Consider the following 19,815-nt stretch of genomic DNA (forward strand, 5'->3'; position numbering starts at 1 on the left):
TTGTAATTAATCCAATAATAACACTTCTAATTGCACCTATAATTAGTTCAAATGAATGCAGTGTGAAGCTTTAGCCACGAAGAAAGTAAAATTATGCTCAAATAATACTCTAATCAAATCAAATTAGACTCTTCTGAAGGAATTTACAACAATTGCAATAACACTATATTTTTATTTCTATTTTACCACTTATAAGAGATAGAGTTGATAACCAATAGAAAGCCATAAAAATGTCGTTCCAAGTATGTAGTAGATTTGACTACAGAAAAGCAAAAGATGAAAGATACATTTAGAATGAACACTTTTAAGTGCTTGACAAATGTTCGTTTTTTATCACTTAAAAAGTCATTATAAAGAGAATGGATTGTCAAGACGTAATCACTTTGGGATAGAAGAGCCCATGCATCGAGATTTGAACCACTAAGATATTTGTTCAGTTTCATTACACATTACAAGGAGCCCTAATTGGGGATTAGTGTGAAGAATTAAAGCAAAGAAAATTTGAATTAACAAAACAATGATTGATTAGAGGGGGAAGAATCAAAGAGCATAAGAAATTGAAGTTACAAATATATTCCATTAGAGCAATAATAAATTTTTACTCGAAAATCCTCAAGTTGCCATTCATTGAAGGCGGAAAGAGCTCTCATTCGTTATATACAAAACGCTAATAACATTCATCAAAATGAACATAAGGAAGAATCATCAACATGTCCTTTTCCTCTCGTGCGTTCACAAAACAAATATTAACTGAAGACAACTTAAACACCCAATGAACTTTCCCATCACTGCTGCTGCTACCAATATAACCAACCTCCCAATGAAGATGCCTCCATTAAAAATCAGAAGTCGAATTCCCCAGTTGCCTGACAAACCAAATAAACCAAGCTTCCATGAAAACCGGACTCGGTTTAATATTTCTAACCTGTTAGTTTTGGAGGGAAAAATTCACCTTGTTGAAGAGAATGTCCTTGTTGTTAATATGCATAATTCCATCTTTTAGTGTACATTTCCACCTACTCTTGGTACGAGTAACCTATTACATGAAAAGTAATGATGATATATATTTAATGGCATGGTAGATTCTAAAAATGCTCTAGGATATGCTGCACAACTGGACCTAAAAAAACAGGAGGCAAAGTACCTTGTCAAACTGAGCTAAAACTAGATGTTGTGTGCTCAATTCTTCTCCTTGATCCACATCATCCAAATCGTCATCGTCGTCGTCTTCGTTCAATGAAGGCTCGCTATCCTCCTCCTCTTCATTAACATCATCCTGGGTGACAACCGCAGGAGTTCCAGCTGGTGGATCTGTAAAGAAAAGATAAACAATTAGAGACAAATTTTGTTACTGCTTTAAATTCTCTTGGGAACCTTAGTTTTCACCCTTGTTCCTTGCTGTTTTTTGTCCTCCCAAACGTTCTATTCTGATTATTGAATTACATAAAAACAATTGCTTTTGTTGGTAAGATTTTACATTATACCCAGCAGCAAGTTTGTGCTTTAAACCGCACACAGCATTTATGTAATAATTGTTTGTGTTTTATGTTTAAAAGGGCCACTTAAAATTCCTATTAAATGCAATGTAAAATATTTAACGTGGAAGACAAACAAACTTCGATATGAAAGTTAAAAACCAATTTTTAATTTAAAACCTTCTTTCCGGATCGTTCTCTAACAGAAAACCAAATTTCAATACTTGTCATAGAATAGTCACAATCATGAAGACACTTCATAACATTTACCATTAGGTGCTGGTGTATTTGCTATGTTGTAATCTTCATTGAAGACACCCTGGTAATTGTATATCTGCAGGGGATGTCAGAAATGTGAATAACAGAAACACAACTCAGTGAACAGAGAGCAATGAGAAAACCATTTCCATTAATTATGATACGAAGAATTCTAATCATCAAGAAGTAGGATGAACAAAAATGCAACCCAGATAACGCATAGGATGGACACAATAAAAACCAGAAGAATCAAGCAATTATTTTAATGCCTAACATGTTCAGTCCAATATTAATTAGTTGTGACTAGAAAATAAGTTATTTGACCACAGACAGGAGCAAAGAGTTGAAAAAACCATATAAAATGTGCAGATCCAGGAAAACCCGTCATCAATCATGGAAGAGAGTAGGCAGTAGGCAGTTCCAAAATACCAAAAAGTACAGACTGATTACGGTTTAATCTACAGGTGCTAAAATTTTGCATCCTTTACTTGATAACCAACTAGAGAGGACATTTGTTAGCACCTTTAAGAAAAAGCAACATAGTGATTTGTTGCTGTCTATTGGCAAATACTTAAATAAGCATCTTTCATGTAGCTATGATGGTGTCGGTATCATTTTTTATATTACAGAGAGGACTGTTGTGTTAGTGAGCATGTGGTGTTCGTATCGGATTGGAGCATGATATTCATGGGTTGCTTGGTTGAGGGATTGTGAGTCCTGAAAGAAATTGAGATATTACAAAGAGGGAGGACACTGACATATGCTTGTTATTTTAGCCAACACAGAATCTTGCGACTTATTCAAATGATCTTCTGTCTTCCATCAAAAACAAAAGCCAAACACCTCATGAGCTCTAGTATTAACCATTAGAAGGAAGCCAGGAAATCACATACAAAAATTCTTGGTTAAACACATTTGTATCGTACAGCTGACATTTTAAACATTATTTTGTGTGTGCCTAATTGTTTCTACGATACTGTGTAACTCGATAGTGATAATTTTTTTCATTGAGGAAGGTTCTAATTTTTCCGAGCAAACAATCCCTGCTTTCATGACGTCCATGATAAGTTTGTGCCTTGTACCTAGCTCCACGAGGCTTTGTCTATCAAACAACATTCTATGACTACGGACATCCTTATAAGAAGACATGGAACGGATGCCTGACTTCTACAAAAAGATGAAAGGATAATCAAAAAACAGTGGCAGACAAGTAACCTTCTGAAGAATAGGCACCCACCTTGCAAAACCAAAACAAGTAAAAAGATGGGTGAAAAGTATAAAATTTCTATTACTATTACATAAATATTCCTTGTATTAACAATAGCAGATTCTATAACTTTAAGGGAAGAAAAGAGAGAGAGCTAACGTTAGGTGTAGAAAGCACATCATCATAAGGATCAGGCATTGGTCCATCAAGTTGTGGAATCTTCAATAATGATCTTTCAATATGTGATGACGTTGCACTCTTTGCAGAAGTGATAGCGCCTGGCCTTCCATCAGAAGAATTGCATCCACTAATCTGCAAAAGCACACCACTAAGGAGTGTCAAAGACTGATCACAATAAACTGAAAGCATTCGGTAAAATGTAATCCCATGAATTCTATTTAGTCATAAACCACCAATAGAAAGCTCAAGCGAATATTTGCAACCTAAGAAGTGTCAGCAGCAAATATAGGAAATAAATACAATTAGCATGAATGAAAACAGAAAAATAAATGCATCGTGACAAATAAGAAAAGTATTAATCAAGGCCTAAGCATTATTTGACTTCAAATTTACTTTTTCTTTTAAGATGATCAATCATTTAAAATTTTGATAAAAGTTCGGTCTTTGCACAGAATTCAAACATTTGTGAGGCATTAGAACAGGCTGTTGTGTATCCCCATTCCAGGTGAGGGATTCCTTGGCAGCGAATTTTGGTTATTTTGTGCTTCACCAAGCTGGAAAGGAAAAGAAAGTGTTCCTCAAAAGAGAGAGTTCTTGAGAGGGTATTTAGGACGTGACTTTTTGGTTACATGAATTTTGGAGCACCTTGTGTTGCCAGTTTCCCCTTGCTTCAATTGAACCCATTGTATTTTGATTTTTCATCTTCTTAATGGAAGTTTTTTAAAAAGAAGCCAAACTTTAATTTCATTAAATCATATGAAATGCTCTTAAAAATAATAACGATAATTAATAATTTATTTATTTATTTTAAAAAAAAGTTCCACTAACTATCATGAATCCAAAAGAACAACAATAAAATGGTAACGACAAAACAAACAAACTCCTTAGAGACAAACCTATAAAGGGCTATTGAGCCTAATGGTATTCCAAATCTCCTCCTCAGGACATCATCTTATTAAAAGTTGGTTTCTAGAAAGATCGATTAGTTGGTTGATGTATTAAGCATAACCATAATAAATTAAAACAAATTTTTAGTATGAGTTCACAAATAAATAAATAAATATATATATATATATATATAAACCTGTTCCTTGCCGTCCCATCCTAGATTTTTAGAAACTAATCTGTGTCCATGCTACTCATAACTTCTGGTTGAAGGGGTAGGGAATGGAGGTCTCATGCAAGAAAGATAGACAACCTCGTTTTGAATATGACTGAAGATCCAAATGCCCAGACAACCTCATTGTGAATATGACTGAAGATCCAAATACCACCAACTATCAACAGTGTAGCCTTTAAAAAAAGGTTTCTCTAAAACAAACACCTAGGAGGAGTTGCTTGACCTCTAGCCAATCAAATGGCAACACTAATTGTTCTACTAGTAAATTACTATCAATCATATAACCATTTCTAGCTCAACCCATAATGCACATCCTTTGAACTTACCATTCCAGATTATCTTGTAGCCTCACAGAGCCAAGTCTAGCCACCTGAATTTACGGTCAAGAATATTACAGATCTAAAATTTCTATCTCTCTCTCTTATAGACATATACCAATCTTTCCAATTCCCATTACACACGTGAGGCATCAGAAGCAAGCTGGTAATCAAAGGGTAGTCAATCTGTTGGCTAGATATGTGAAAATGAGTCGATGGCATGAAGTTTGTGCAGAGGAACCCCACACTGAGAATGAGTATAAACACATTTATTGGCAATTGTTGAGGGCACTGGACAAAATGAGCTGTAAACTAAAGACTAAGCTTCTCAAACAGTCTGGTATTTTTCAATCTACAAAGTGAGAGATGCATGTATAATTGAGCTTGAATGTGAAATGCCGCTCTCCAATTTCCCCTCCATTGTGGGATTCATTTTGAGATATCGTCCGGTTTCTTATAGCAATAAAAGAATATCTGAAGTTTCCATGTCAAATATTAATTTCATATTATGTACACTTAACCCATAAAATATTATGTGTTTAAATTGAGGGAAACTAGAACACTCCTTAGCTTGTTATGAGGTAGCATGGCTCCATGTGTAAGGTCGTGTGTTGTTACATCTTTCTATATCATGTACATGAGAATCATCCAGGTAAAACAATTATGAGCATCCACCCCTTGGGAACATGACGCTTTTACTACCATCCAGGAAAAACAATTGTGTACATGACACTTTTACTATTGATTCTATAACTAATTCCACAACTTGCAGTCAAACAAGACTATGGAACTGAAATTTGACCTCTCAAGGGGTTCCACCGTCCTCTATCTGAGAAGAAAACTAGAGGACAACAACGGAATCATTGCCTTTCTTTCTCTGATTGTGAAGTTCAGTTGAATCTTGGGGAGAAGGGATGTTCATATTTGGAGTCCTCTACTCCATCCAAAGGTATGTCTTACAAAAAATTTCCTTTGTTTGGTCAATCCTCACCCTCAAGTGGCCATGAATTAAGTCATTGTCTTGTAGTAGAAGATGAAAATACCGAATAAAGTCATTGTCTTGTGGCAGAGAATTTTGATCATATCAAAATTGTGATCTAGGTCATGTAATTTGGAGTTGTTTCTTTGAAGAGTTCCAGATTATGCTTGGTTAGACATAGGGTTGCAGAGAGATGATCAAGGAGTTCCCTCTCATCTTTCATGAGAATATAAGGTTTTGTAACAAACCAGGGTGTGCATTATTGTGTAGGTCCTTCAAGGAGAGAGAAACAACAAAAAATTTTAAGGCCTTGAGAGGTCTCATAGTGACATTTGGGCCCTTGTTAGGTACAATATCTCTCAGTTGGCTTCAGCGGAGAAGCCTTTTTTGTAATTACTCTTTAACCCTTGCTTTACTTGGAATGAGAGACAAAATAATAAAAATTATATGCTATGACGTGAAATTATGTGCAAGAAAATTGACAAGAGAGTCCAAGGCTCAAAGGACAGGTAAGAAAACCAAACCTCAATCTCAAAAACACTGTTGGCAGCATCTCCAGCTCCATCTTGCTGTGGTATAAACCCATTAGCTTGGTACTGGGAAGCAAAATCATCACGCTTACGCTTCCCGAGTTCATCATGAAAAAGTCCTGAGAATTGTTTCCAAAATTTAAAACATCATAATGAAGTTACCAAAGTTTTTGCGCAAATAGATACATAGCAGAGAGGAGTAGAGTAATTCAAAATCAGAAGCAGATGAAATTCATGTTGCAGTTTTGGTGTTGCATCAAGCCTCCAAGAACAAATTTTTTCATGATGAAAGCATGAATTAAGAAAGAGATTACCTGTGTAAGGGATGGATGAGCGCCAGCAGCTCCCCTGTCTGCTGCTTCCTCACGCCCCTCCACGTAGGCTACAAAATACAATCAATATAAATTACTACAGAATTATTGTTGTGAAGCTTTCCACTACTTCAACACTAGACTCACCAATATTAACGTCTACAGGAGTTCTTTGACCCATCCAAGAGGGTGGTTGCTGAAAGAAGAATGTAGACGTCTATCAAAACCCCAGATAATGGAATGTTCAACTATCTACAACATACTTCAGAATTTTTATGGTAAAAACCATATCAATGCCACTAATCCACTTTAAATCAAATTAAAAACCAACACTCCCTCTTTATCAAAGGAACAAAATGTGAAAAAAAAAATGATGCAATCACGACAGTATGAAGTGGGTAAACGGCAGGGAATAAGACAAATGTAAAAGATTAGAAGTGACGTCAAAGTCAAACAACAATTACCATATATGGGGTTGGCCTTCCAGATCTGACCTCAACATTATTATTACCGCTACCCCCAGGAGTGGTGGCAGCTGGAGAAGCATCAGTTCCAGATGCAGAGTGGTCGCTGGGTCCAGTAGGAACATTATACATCGCGTTGTCAGCAGTTCCCGGTAAAGGGTTTGAATTGGAGTCTGTAGTGGCGTCTACAATTTACCAAAATCCCTTCAATTATTAATTACGAACTTCGGAAAACAATTAGTAGATGGGACAGAGAAGTAATCACCGGTGGAAAGAGTAAATCAGCCGTGGGAGTTTCGTACTCTTCAGTACCCTCATACGGAACATTAAGATCGTGAACCGGAGTTATCGGACCTCCGGGTGTAGGCTTAGATGGTGCAGACCTCTCTATAGGACCAGTCACAGCACCCGCTTGCATCATCTTCGCCTCCCACATCTAAAAAGTTCCGACAAAGAAGACAATCAGCCCAACCACACAGCTTAAATTAGCTTCAAAGCCTCAAAACCCTAGAAAGAATCGGATCAAACCCAGAAAGTAATCACCGAAAAAATTCAATCGAATCCTTCAAACAGATTAAAAAAAGAAAACATTTGAATTCACTAGAGAAGATAATAGTATAAACGAAACAAAAGAAACAAAAAAATTTCAAGATTGGGGATCAAGAATTACTCCTTGAAGCTCCTTGAGAACATCTTCTCCAGGACCATTATCAACAAACTCGTCACGAAGCTTGTTGATAACATCTTCGATGACATTGATGTAGATAGAGCTTGTGGAAGTCGCCATAACGGATCCGCCTCGCGCTCTGTCTACCTCGGATTCCTTCCACAAGCCTAAACCCAGAAAGAATTTAGTGTTGGGAGAAAACTGGAGAGAAAATTCAAGGGAGAAGATCCATGGAATCCGTATAAGGTTCTTGGATTGGTAGAGTTGTGTGAAGTAAAAGGAAAGAGGAGGGCGATGGAGAAGGGAGAAGGGAGAAGAGGAAGAGAGAGAGAAGAGAGGGAAAGAAGGGGGAGAGAGAGAGAATGGGGAAAGAGGAGAGAGGCGGACAAGAAAGGGAGAATAAAGAGTGGAATATAAATAGGTTTGCATCCGATTATAATGCATAGATCCACATGGCGAAATCTGCTTGAAGCCTGATTTTTCCCGTTTTTTTCATTTCCGGTCTGGTCTGGCTCAATCATGTCTCCGTTTTGTGCAACGAAATTGATTATATTAGAGATCATTTGTAAATATTATAAAATTGAACTAAAATGTAAATTTAAATCTGAAATACATAAATTAAACTTCTTTATTCTTACCATCTTTATTTTCATTTTTTCTTAATGTTTGTATTCGTCTTTCAATTTTAAATTTTTGTGTTCAGTTCTTCTTTTGGTTTTTAGATATTTTTTGTTTTAAAATTAATTTTAAATTGTAGTTTAAAAGTTGTGATGGGTAAAAAAAATATTTTTAATTTCATTGATTTGGAGCACGATCAAATATGTTTTCTTTTCTTTACAAATACAGTTTTAAAGGAAAATTTCTCAATTGATTAACTTAAAAAAAAAAAAAAAAGATATTCATTATAAAGTGTAAAATTGGATAGATATTTTTTTATAAAAAATTGTGTTTATAAAAATACTGTGGTTTTAAAAATATTTACAACAATATTGTGGTCTTAAAATTATTTATAAAAATACTGCAGTTCAAAAGACGCTATAGTAGTATATATTTCTTTTATTTAGTCGATTTATAGACAATCCTCTTTCTTAGACAAGCATGTTTTTTTATTAAAAAAAATTGATTAAGAATTTTAAAAATATTGTTTATAAAATTGCAAAATTAAATAGATAATTTTTATTTAAAACTATTTATATAGTTTTAAAATTATTTATAAAAACATTGTAGTTTAAAAATGCTAAGAGTAAGAACATATTTTAATTTAGTCGATTTGTTTTTATGTCTTTTTCCTCTTTCTTTACAGTTTAAAAATAATAATTATAGCCTAAAAATATTATTTTTATAAAGTGCAAAATTAGATAGATATATTTTATTTTAAAAATATTTATACAAATACTGTGGTTTTAAAAAAATGATAAAATATGCTTTTATTCTTTTGTTTTCTCTTTCTTTCTTTAATGTTGTTAAGATGAACACTTTGGTTTTAAAAAAACCGATTAAGGTTTAAATTATTTATACAAATATCGTGGTTTTAAAATTATTTATTGAGAATTTGTTAAAAGAAAATAGATAGAAAAAACAACCAACTATCAGCTTAATAAATTAGTTTTTTTTGTATGAAATTTAAATAGTTTTTTCTTTAAATGTTTCATTTATAAAAAATATTGTAGTTTGAAATATAAGGTAAAAGAATATTTTTTAATTTAGTTCGAAACATGATTATTTTCTCATTTTCTGTGGTGAGACAAACACATTTTCCAAAATTTGATAGATATTTTTTGGATGCTGACTAAAAGGTGCACGTGTTCATCTTTTATTTAATGTAATTTTGATTTTTTGTTTATTTTTTTATTCGATAATTACCTATTTTACGATAAAAACTTTAGTTTAAATGACATTTGTATTCTTTAAGAATAAATAATTATTTTAAGAAGGAGGATTAAATGGCTGAGTATTCTCAAACATAACAAAATAATAAAACTATTTATAAAATTTATAGAATTTATTTAAGTTCTTTTATTTTATTTTATAAATACTTTCAATATTTTCCTATCCATAATAATCATTTTATAGAATTTATTTAAGTTGTTTTGTTTTATTTTATAAATACTTTCAATATTTTTCTATCAATAATAGTTCCATTTAAATCCTTAAATGAATTATTATATTTGATTTAAGTTATTGTTTTTATGACTTTTTATAATTAGTTTTAGATTTTTTTTTCAAACTCTCACATGGAAGGTGTATTTTTAAACTTTATAATTTAGTTATCTTTTAAAACTTCTTATAACACGTGCAAAGCACATAGCAACAAACTAGTATTTACAAAATGTGTCGATGAACCTGAACAATTATAAAAGTGTACTGATGTTTATTATTGATGGAATTTGAAATTTTAGGAGTTTCTCTTCAATTAAAATCTTTGGTATTTTGAAACACATTGACATTGTAAGAAATTGTTCAATTATACATATTTAATCTAACAATTATTAAATACGGCTAATAAAATTTTGAGACCAATCACAAATTGCCACATCATTTATTAAATTAACCATGAAAAATGCAAATAATTGAATTTAGAACTAATTAAAATTGACATGTGTCCCAAACTAAAAATTAAAAACATAAATTGGTCTGATCCAACATGTTTTCATCATAACCATTGGATCAAACTAATTATCTTGGTTACTTGGACTAAGTTCAACTGAGTCCAAAAATAAACCTAATTGAGCGCAAAAGGTAAATATGACTCAAATCCATGTGATTGAACTATGGGTCTGGTTCATGGACCAAACAGGTTTAAGCTCATAAAGCCCACTATATAACTCTATAAATATAAGAGTTCTCCTCTTTGGTAAAGGTTGGAGATTTTTTACTTCAGAAGGTCTAGAGAATCCTTCCAAGAACTAAAAAACCCTCTAATTATTGAAATCGACCATCCTCGAAGATTGAAGCTTATTTGAAGATATAAGTTTTCTTCCAAAACTCAAACTTGTGTTCAGCTTCCTCCAAATCAAACTCCTTTGAATATAGAAACCTTATTCCAAGACTCCAACTTCAAGACATGTTTCACTTTCTCCAAATCAAATGTAAGCATCCAATCGAGAGAGAATAAGATGATCAAATTATAGTAATTGAATCACATCGCATCAAATCACAAAAATACAACATCAACTCAAGTTCAACACTACGAATCAAATTTCTCTGGAAATCTTGTACGAACAGATACAGTATAAGCTTAATTCTATACTTTTTTTATCTTTTACAAAAATCAACTTTTAAAAAAATTAGAGAAAATATTGTCGATTGCTTGACATGTAAAAATTCTTTTAAATTATCTTATTCATGGCTTTCTCATCTTTAGTTGTGGCTAATTTTTAGTTTTATACATCCGGAATATTACTTTCCAATTTTTAGTTTTATCAATTAAAGGTTGCTACAAAGTAAATACTAACTCTATTTATTATTGTATTCTTTGCCAATACATTAAATAATTTATTAATCTTTAATAGTCGTTTAAGTGCTACCCATAAATGGAGGTAATATAGAATTTTTTTCACTAAATTTTTTATCAATGTTTATTATGTTTTAAAATAATTATGAGAATAAAATTTGGGAGTTTTTTTTTTTATATTAAAACTCTAAAATATTATTTTAAATAAAAAATCAAAATAATAGTTATATCGAACTAAATACTATAGCCTATTACAAGTGAACCATCAATTGAGAATGTTGGTGATTTAAAATACGTTAAAAAACATTTAAACATAAATTATTTTTCTCCTAAAGTTTCTCACAATATCAATAATAATCATTGTATAGTTTTTATTTCTAAACAAGTAAAGAAAGAAAATAGAATAAAATGTGATGAAGCTCAAAAAATACTCACATATTTTTTTATATAGTAAAATAAATAAAAATATTTATAAATTATAGTAAAATTTTACATTTTATCTATGATAGCTACAAACATATATATTTTTGTCACTGTCTATCAATATTACTTATAAAAGCATATCATTGACTATCAATATCTACCATTAATATAATCTGAAAATTTGTTATATGTCAGTAAATATTTTGTCATATTTAGTATTTTCTGACAATTATATTAACTTACTCATTAATAAGTTAAAATTTCTTATATCATTAATTTTGTGTGTAATTAGTGATATTTTGTTTATGTTTTTTTAATACTTTTTCAATTTATGCTAATTTCTTATATCATCAATTTTGCATGTAATTAGTGATATTTTGTTTATGTTTTTTTAATACTTTTTTCAAATTATGCTAATTTCTTATATCATCAATTTTGTATGTAATTGGTGATATTTTGTTTATGATTTTTTAATACTTTTTCAATTTATATACAACATAAGAAATGTTTATTTCACCCTATATAAATGTCAAGCCTAGTATATGATAGTATTAATTAAAAAAATTATGAGAATTTAAGATTTGTTAATAGGTTGTTGAGTAAATCTATAGAATAAATGTGAGTAAATCAATACTATTTAGTAATTATGTATACTTAATTTACAATATCAATAATATGAATGGTAGATTTGTTTTCTTAAGTAATAATAATAAAGAAAAAATGGTGTTTTAGATTTGTATTGAAAAAATAATGATAGTATTGCAGAAGTCAAATAATAATAATAATTGTAGATTGATTGACATATTCTAAATGCACAATACAAATATTTCAAAATGAAAAAAAAACATTTTTTTGCTTTTAAGTAATTATAATTTTTAATATGGTAGTTATACTGTCATAACTAAATAGCTTGAAAATCTATAAAAAAAAGTATTTATATAATTTTTAAACTTTCGACATTTGAAGAAAAAATGTTATGTCAATATCATAAAAACAAGCTTCCAATGACTTCTTATTTTACCTGTATATATACGCTAATCGTCAATATGCATTTCAGACGATGTCATACATGTATTCGTACCTACATTAATTAGGTGTGTTTGCGGCATGCGTGGAGGATGGCAAAAAATACACTTAAAGAAGTAAAAGGTTGATTATATATCACTAACACCTCACTTGTGGACTTAAATATGTGACATATCCAATAAATGAAAATGAATTAATTAATCATGTCAGAAATAACATTGCATGGACTTGAACCCAAGATATCATGAAGTAGTCTCCTCTAATATCATCTATAAACTCAAAAGCTTAAGCTAATAGATGGAGAAAATTTTAACATAATATTTGACATTCTTCGTCTCTTGTGGGCTCGAAATATTGAAAAAAACCAACAAGTAGAAAAATATATTAATGCATAGTCTTGAATATAGGATATCCTAAATCAGACAATATTACGATATAGTCTTAAATCACCAATCAACCCAAAAGCTTAAACTCGTGAGTAAGATTATATCATTTTTTATTAGATAATAATTTAATATTTATAGTGTATAAATAAATTTAATTTTCAATCGATTTATCTTTCTACACATGTAATAAATAATTAATCTACTAATATTTTGTTAGATAAAATGATTAAATTACTGTTTATTAAAGTTTATGGACTGAATCGTTCAAAATTTCAAATCACGAAGGCTAAATTATTACTTTAATCAAAATTTTGGGATAAAAAGTATAATATATACACACAAAAATTGGTTGAAACTATAAATTATAATACAAAGGATTTTGGCTAATTAGATTTTCCGAAGAATGTGTTTCATGGAGTTGAACTTGTGTTGATGTTCATTTTGATACGATGTAGTTCTATTTTTAGAACTTGATCATCTGATTCCCTCTTGATTGAAAGTGTATGTTTAATGAATGAAAGCAGAACACTTGAAGTTCTTGAAGTTAAAGTCTTGGAAAAATATTTGTTTCTTTTCAAAAGAGTTGAGTTTTAGATGTGGGTCGGTCTTGAACAGATAAAAGAATCTCTTGATCGTTGGGAGAATCCTCTCTGGACTCTATTAAGTAATATTTATAAATACCTACCAAAGAACTCTTCTATTTGCTCAATGGACTTTGTGGATTTGGGCTTGGTTAATTCATGGACCTACGTGTCCAACTATAATGAATTTGAGTCTTATATAGCATTTTGGCTAAATTAAACAAGTTGAACTTTAACCCAAAATTTAATATTAGTTAAAGATAACATTCACTTAAGAGATAGATAATAGTAAATAAAATGTAGACACCAAAAACGTTTTTTTTAAAAAAGAACAACAAATGATTATACAAATTTATAATAATTTATAATAATAAATATATTACATAATAATCGAAATTAATCTCAATCGTAAAAATTTTATTTTTTGTTAATTTAAATTAAAATTCATACTTTAAAAAAAATCATAACCTCTCTATTTTTTTAATAAAATTTGAAAATAATTATTTATAAGTTATTTGAATGGTTTGTTTAAAAATATTTGCAATGACATATATATATATATTATTCCAAATCTTATTTTAAACAAAATGTTGCTTTTTTATTAAGATGAAAATATGTGAAGTATTCTCATTTGCTTTAAGCAAAAACACACATGAATAAATGTGTCTTTACAATAAAATTGAGAAAATGAAAAAGAAGTAAAATCATTAAACTAAATTCATTGGAAAATGAAAAAAAAAGAAGATAAAAACTACTAAATAGCTCTAAGCTCCATCCACCATCCTCAATATGAACACTTAGTTGTGATCTTTTCTTCCTTCTTCAATGGGTGAGAATGAGTAGCTACAATAATACTAGTTATGAAAAGGGAGGAGAAAAACATTATATAATTAATCTGCCTTACATGAGCATTAAAACAAATAATATGGATCTTTATAAGAAAAGTTAATAATATAATTAATTATATATAGTTATTTAAATAAGCAATATATGTAAAAAAAATCTTTACAAATCAAACCACCAATAACAAAATTAACAATAACAACGAGAGTATAAAAACATAAACGTGTACTATCAATCTTAAAGTCAAAGGTTTGCTCCATCGGTCTATTTGTCAAAAATAAAAAAGAAAATACAAACAAACAAATTCAATAATTAAAAAATTACCAAAAGAAAAAAAAACTACTTCACATTTTCATATCCCTACAAATTTTCCTAGTTCATCTTATCATAATACTACATTCATAGTTCTTCTCCTAAACACATGTTATAATAGTACTACAATTATAAATATTTTCCCAAACGCATATTATCATAATATTACAACAATAATCTTTCCTCCAAACACATATTATTATAACATTATCATTCATATTCCTTCCCTCAAACACATATTACCATAACACTACCAATAATAACCCTAACCTCTACATATTATCGTAACACTAGGATTATTATAGTCCTAAAATTATCATAATCTTTTTCCACATAACTCATTCCCTCCTCCAAACGCACCCTAAAGATCTAAGATATAGAATTTCAACCTTAAGCAAATCCCAATATAGCCCTAAAAATCAACACAAACACATATTTGATAGTATGAAGATGAAGAGAATCAAATATGTATCTAACTTTGAGGTTGATAGTACAACACTATGTCGGTTGAGTAAAGCTCATTTTAGTATACTGTCACATATATTTATAGAATAGCATCTTAACCAATAAAATGTATTTATCGAATCATTATAACGTCTATTCACAAAGAAAATGGTTGACTTAATATTTTTTTCTAATTTGAGAAAAACTTGAAAGGAGTATAACTCAACAATAATTTTCAGGTATTGAATTGAAGGTTGATGGTTTAAATCTTGTACTCCACCTGTTTTTATTAAAAATAAAATTTATATTAAGGATTATCGAATTATAAGATGGAAAATCTAATGAAATTAGGATACAAGCTACAAACAAAGACAATAGAGTTCTACTATATAAAACAAGACTTGCATAATTTATTGCTTATAGTGGAAAAAAATTATGGAGAACTCTCTATTTTGTGTCATAATTAAATTGAGGTGATGAAAGATGTAAACAATATTAAAGAAAGAAAAAAAAAGAGTAGAATATAATTTGAAAGAAGAAGAAAAAAAGGTTTATTTGATTGATTGATTTATTTAGGTGAGATAAAAAATAAGAGGAATGGAATGAATGTGAAATGGATAAACAAAAAAGCAAGAGGAAACCATATTTTTGAATATTTGTGAAGAAAGAAAGGTCAATCTTAGAATCTCTAGTGTTCTTTAGTTTTTTTTTTATTGAGTGGATAAAGTAATACACGTGGCATTATTTTATTTGCTAAGGTTTTATTTCCCCGGATAATATTTCCAAATAATCTCGAAATTTTGGATGGCGTTTGGCTACGGATTTTTTAGTATGTGGGGACTGTTTGTTTACGATTCCAATCAAATTCCCAGCCATGGATATCAGAATAACCTGAAGAGGACCAACGGAGACCACCACCACTGACTGATCACCGACTCCGTTTCTTCTCTCTACTCTCCTCCTTCCTTCAATGGCCGCGATCATTAACTCCAATTCCTTTATCTTAACCACTACCCCAAACACCCGCCGAAGCTTCAAGAGTCACCGGAGGCAGGTTGCCGTCTTTGCCAAAAACTCTGGATCATTCTCTTCCTTTCGCTTGGGGAAATCTAGCAATGAATCGCCGTCTTCTGATGACGCTCCGGTTGAAGATTCTGGTAATTCAAATCCGTTTCGTTTTTCTTTTGGAAAGGTACCGGATGTGAAGTCTTTGATTCCAGTGGTTAGTGAGCCTTCCTCCGGTTTGTCGTTCGGGAGTTCGAGGCGGAAGGATTCCAATACGGTGTTTGTTGCCGGTGCTACTGGTCAGGCTGGGATTCGGTTAGCGCAGACTCTGTTGCGAGAAGGTTTTAGTGTTCGTGCTGGTGTGCCGGAGCTTGGTGCTGCGCAAGAATTGGCCCGTCTTGCTGCTAAGTATAAGGTCAGTTTTGTATGGATTTGGTTGTTCTTTTAATTTATACTTCTACTATTGAATCTAGTCGTTAAGTATTTGGTTAGAACGAATTTCGTATCTGAGAATGGAAGGTGTGGGGATTCCATTGTTTTTTGAAATGATAACTCTACACATGCATCTAATTGTTGCTAGATCAGAACGAATTCTGTATTTGAGAATGGTTGTTGTAAGGATTCATTGTATTTCTATTATTAATTGATGATTCTACTCTTGCGTCCGGTTCTGTACTTCGTTTTGACGAATAACATTGTGATTTGTGCATTTTATTTATCGAACACTGAAGGTCATCTCGAATGAAGAATCAAAGCGGCTCAACGCCGTCGAATCCTCCTTTCAAGACGCAGAAGCGATTGCCAAGGCGATCGGAAACGCCAGTAAAGTAGTTGTCACTATTGGTGTCGGGGAGAACGGTCCGACCTCTGAAGTTACCACATCAGACGCATTGCAAGTAATTCAGGCAGCGCAGCTCGCCGGAGTAAGCCATGTGGCAGTCGTATACGACGGCAATGCATCAAGCTCCTCCACTTACAATGTACTCGACGGCCTTTCATCGTTCTTCAACAATCTTTTCTCCCGATCTCAGCCATTGTCCGTGGTGGAGCTCTTGCAGAAAATAGTTGAAACCGACATCGGCTATACGTTCATCAAAACGAATTTGGTCGAAGACTTTGCACCTGAGCGTGCGTATAATGTCGTCGTCCAAGCTGAAGGAAGCGCTAGTTCAAACGACTACAAAGTAATGTAATGTATGCGATAGTTATCAAATAATGTTAACAGTTATTTTCCATTTCTCTGATTTCTTCAAGAGAGGTTCATGTTCGTTATGACGGTATGCTGATCTTCGACTTGAACATTGTTTATCAGGTGGCGCAGTCACAAATAGCTTCGTTGGTGGCCGGAGTTTTCTCGAACACGGCGGTGGCCGAGAACAAGGTGACCTGCAATTTTACTGCTCCGACGATTATGCCCAAAAAACTTTCACAGCTCTTAAGCTTTTAGCCACTCGACTATTTTTATGAAATTGTTTAGACTATTGATTGGGATTTCACATCTAAATTCTTAAGGTCGTGGAAGTGTATTCAAGTCCATCTGCACCCTCAAGTTCTGTGGATCAACTTTTCAGGTAAGATTTTCCCTCTTGGATTAATTGTTTATTAAATAGACCGCCTCCTATCTCCCAATATTAAGTATATCACACAGTTCAAATCTCTCACTAGTGGTCTTTGATTAGGTTTCATTGGTTTCAAAAGCTGCTTGTAATTATTTATGGCAATATCATACTTGGAAACTCTTTCTTTAGTGAGTTTTCTTGGTGGGTTCGGTTTTTTATGGCACTTGTGTTCTTTCTTTCTTTTTTTTTTCCCTCTGCAGTTGTTTTAATTTTTTTTTTTTTTTTAAATCTCACTGGTAACTTTTGAAGATGATAAAATTTGAAATTTGTTCAATTTTAACTCTTATACTCTGGTTTGTCTAATTTTACAATAAACCCTAAAGTTAGTTTTGAATGCTAGTTATTGTTCATTTGTTTGAAAAACTTTTTGTAATATATAGCACTTTTATCGTAAATTTTGCCGCTTTATTTCTTTGTATGAAAATTATTGTCATTATTGTTTAATCAATTTTGATAACAATTAATTACGAAACGTTAAATTTAAGATTTATTAAAATGATGGAAACTAAAATTATACAATTGAAATTAATAAACTTCAAAATTAATAGTATTTAACTTAAAACTTTTCTTTGTTTGAAATGTTTATTATTTATTGTCTTAAACTACAAAATTAATAATAATAAAAAATTAATTAAAAGAAGTCTCTATTTAAAAAATACCCATATCAAAAAGTTGCAATATTATCTCTTTCTTTCACAAAAATTTGATAACTTCTCTGTTTTAACACCAATGTACATGGGTGTGAAAGGAACCTAAAGATGTAAAATTGTAAAGTAAAATGAATTTACTTCATTTTCAAACCAAAGGTGGCAATTGTTTAATGGAGCATTATGATTGGAAGATTAACTAACTGCTTTGTTATAAATTTATATCAGTGTCATTCCCACGGATGGTAGAAGACAAGCATATGCAGAAGCAAAAGCAAAAGCAAAAGCAGAGGAAGAGGCCATAAGAATTGCTGAAAATGCTCGTGAAGAGGCCGAAGCCACAAAGAAACAAGAAGTAGAAGCTGCTAAATCCAAACGACTCTCAGAAAAGGCAGCCACCCAACCATCATCATCATCATCATCTTCTTCTTCTTCTTCTTCTCCTCCCGCCGAAGAATCAGATCAAATCGCTTTCTTTAATTCCTTCTTGAACAAAGCCAAGGACTTCAGTTCAGAACAATCCCAAAAGCTCAAAAAGCTGTCAGAAAAGGAACCTCAGGAAACCGAAGAAGAAAGCCCCGACACTGCAGGCAATTTAGTGAACAACTTTTTCAATAAAGCGAAGGGGTTTGGCTCGGCACAGCCATGGGAAAAGCTATCTTTTCAACTACAAAAACCATCTGAGGAATCAAATGCTCAGATAGCCACAGTTAGAGGACAAGCCAAAGCTCGAGCATTGCCACCAAAGAAAGCATCGATAAGACAAACACAAAAGACCAATTCAAAGCCTTCATTTGGTTTGAAGCAGAAAGAAAATTCAAAGCCTAAAGCAGCAGCAACAGCAGCAGCAGCAGCCAAAGAGGAGACAAAAGCAGAGGTAAGGAAAGTTTTTGGTGGTCTCTTTAAGCAAGAAACCATATATGTTGATGATGAATGATTAGGAAGAAATATAATCGTTTCCTTTAACATTTTATGGCAATGTGGGTGCTGATATAACTCTTTGAAGAAGCGTATTTTAATTTGTGTATTTAAATTGTAATCTATGTATGTAATCTGTGTGTTATGGGGTTGGTTGTTTACTTGGTTTTACAAGTTTCTGCGAAGAATAAGTGAGCTTTTTGATAATTATTTTTTTTGCAGTTAGAGAAGCAAATTGTCCAACTCTAATTCATTAAATATTGTTTTTGCTTTATGGCATCTTTTGATGTGCGATTTCTTTGGTTATTATTTCTGGCTTTATGCTTTGAAGAATGGATTCTTTTGAATACTTTAGATTAAATTAATTAAAATGGATTCTTGAATACTTTAGATTAAATTACATGGTGTATGTTTATCGAATACGAGCTAATGTTGTCAGATTTTATGATCTAATGGTATCGAAATATTTTAAAATGCAACATTTTGTATACTTTAGATTAAAAATGCAATATTTTGTATATAGTTTCAATTTATTTTTGCTATCGATCTGAATTTCTCATTGATTTTTTATGCATTATAAATTATGTAAATATTACAAAATAATAATTAAAGAATTCTTTTACTTTCTTTAGAAAACACTATGCTCAAT

At 31.5% G+C, this 19,815-nt stretch overlaps 2 protein-coding genes across 2 annotated transcripts; one reads left to right on the forward strand and one right to left on the reverse strand.

Annotated features, from left to right (window-relative positions):
* Positions 1-550: 550 nt before the first annotated feature.
* Positions 551-7,910, reverse strand: LOC116405274 (transcription initiation factor IIA subunit 1-like). The gene is given in 13 exon segments (XM_031889258.1): positions 551-866; positions 953-1,036; positions 1,145-1,311; positions 1,746-1,809; positions 3,100-3,252; positions 6,061-6,167; positions 6,170-6,185; positions 6,381-6,448; positions 6,525-6,573; positions 6,842-7,002; positions 7,005-7,026; positions 7,107-7,277; positions 7,512-7,910. Coding segments are annotated over 13 exon segments (1,203 nt in total). The 5' UTR covers positions 7,629-7,910; the 3' UTR covers positions 551-842.
* A 7,897-nt stretch (positions 7,911-15,807) lies between these two features.
* LOC101204541 (protein PLASTID TRANSCRIPTIONALLY ACTIVE 16, chloroplastic) lies at positions 15,808-19,445 on the forward strand. The gene is made up of 5 exons (XM_004143161.3): positions 15,808-16,397; positions 16,714-17,166; positions 17,295-17,363; positions 17,495-17,553; positions 18,477-19,445. The coding sequence occupies exons 1-5, from the start codon at positions 15,948-15,950 to the stop codon at positions 19,183-19,185; spliced, it is 1,740 nt and encodes a 579-aa protein (XP_004143209.2). The 5' UTR covers positions 15,808-15,947; the 3' UTR covers positions 19,186-19,445.
* The last annotated feature ends 370 nt before the right edge of the window (positions 19,446-19,815 follow it).

This window comes from Cucumis sativus, chromosome 7, assembly GCF_000004075.3.
Source record: "Cucumis sativus cultivar 9930 chromosome 7, Cucumber_9930_V3, whole genome shotgun sequence".
Lineage (NCBI taxonomy): Eukaryota > Viridiplantae > Streptophyta > Magnoliopsida > Cucurbitales > Cucurbitaceae > Cucumis > Cucumis sativus.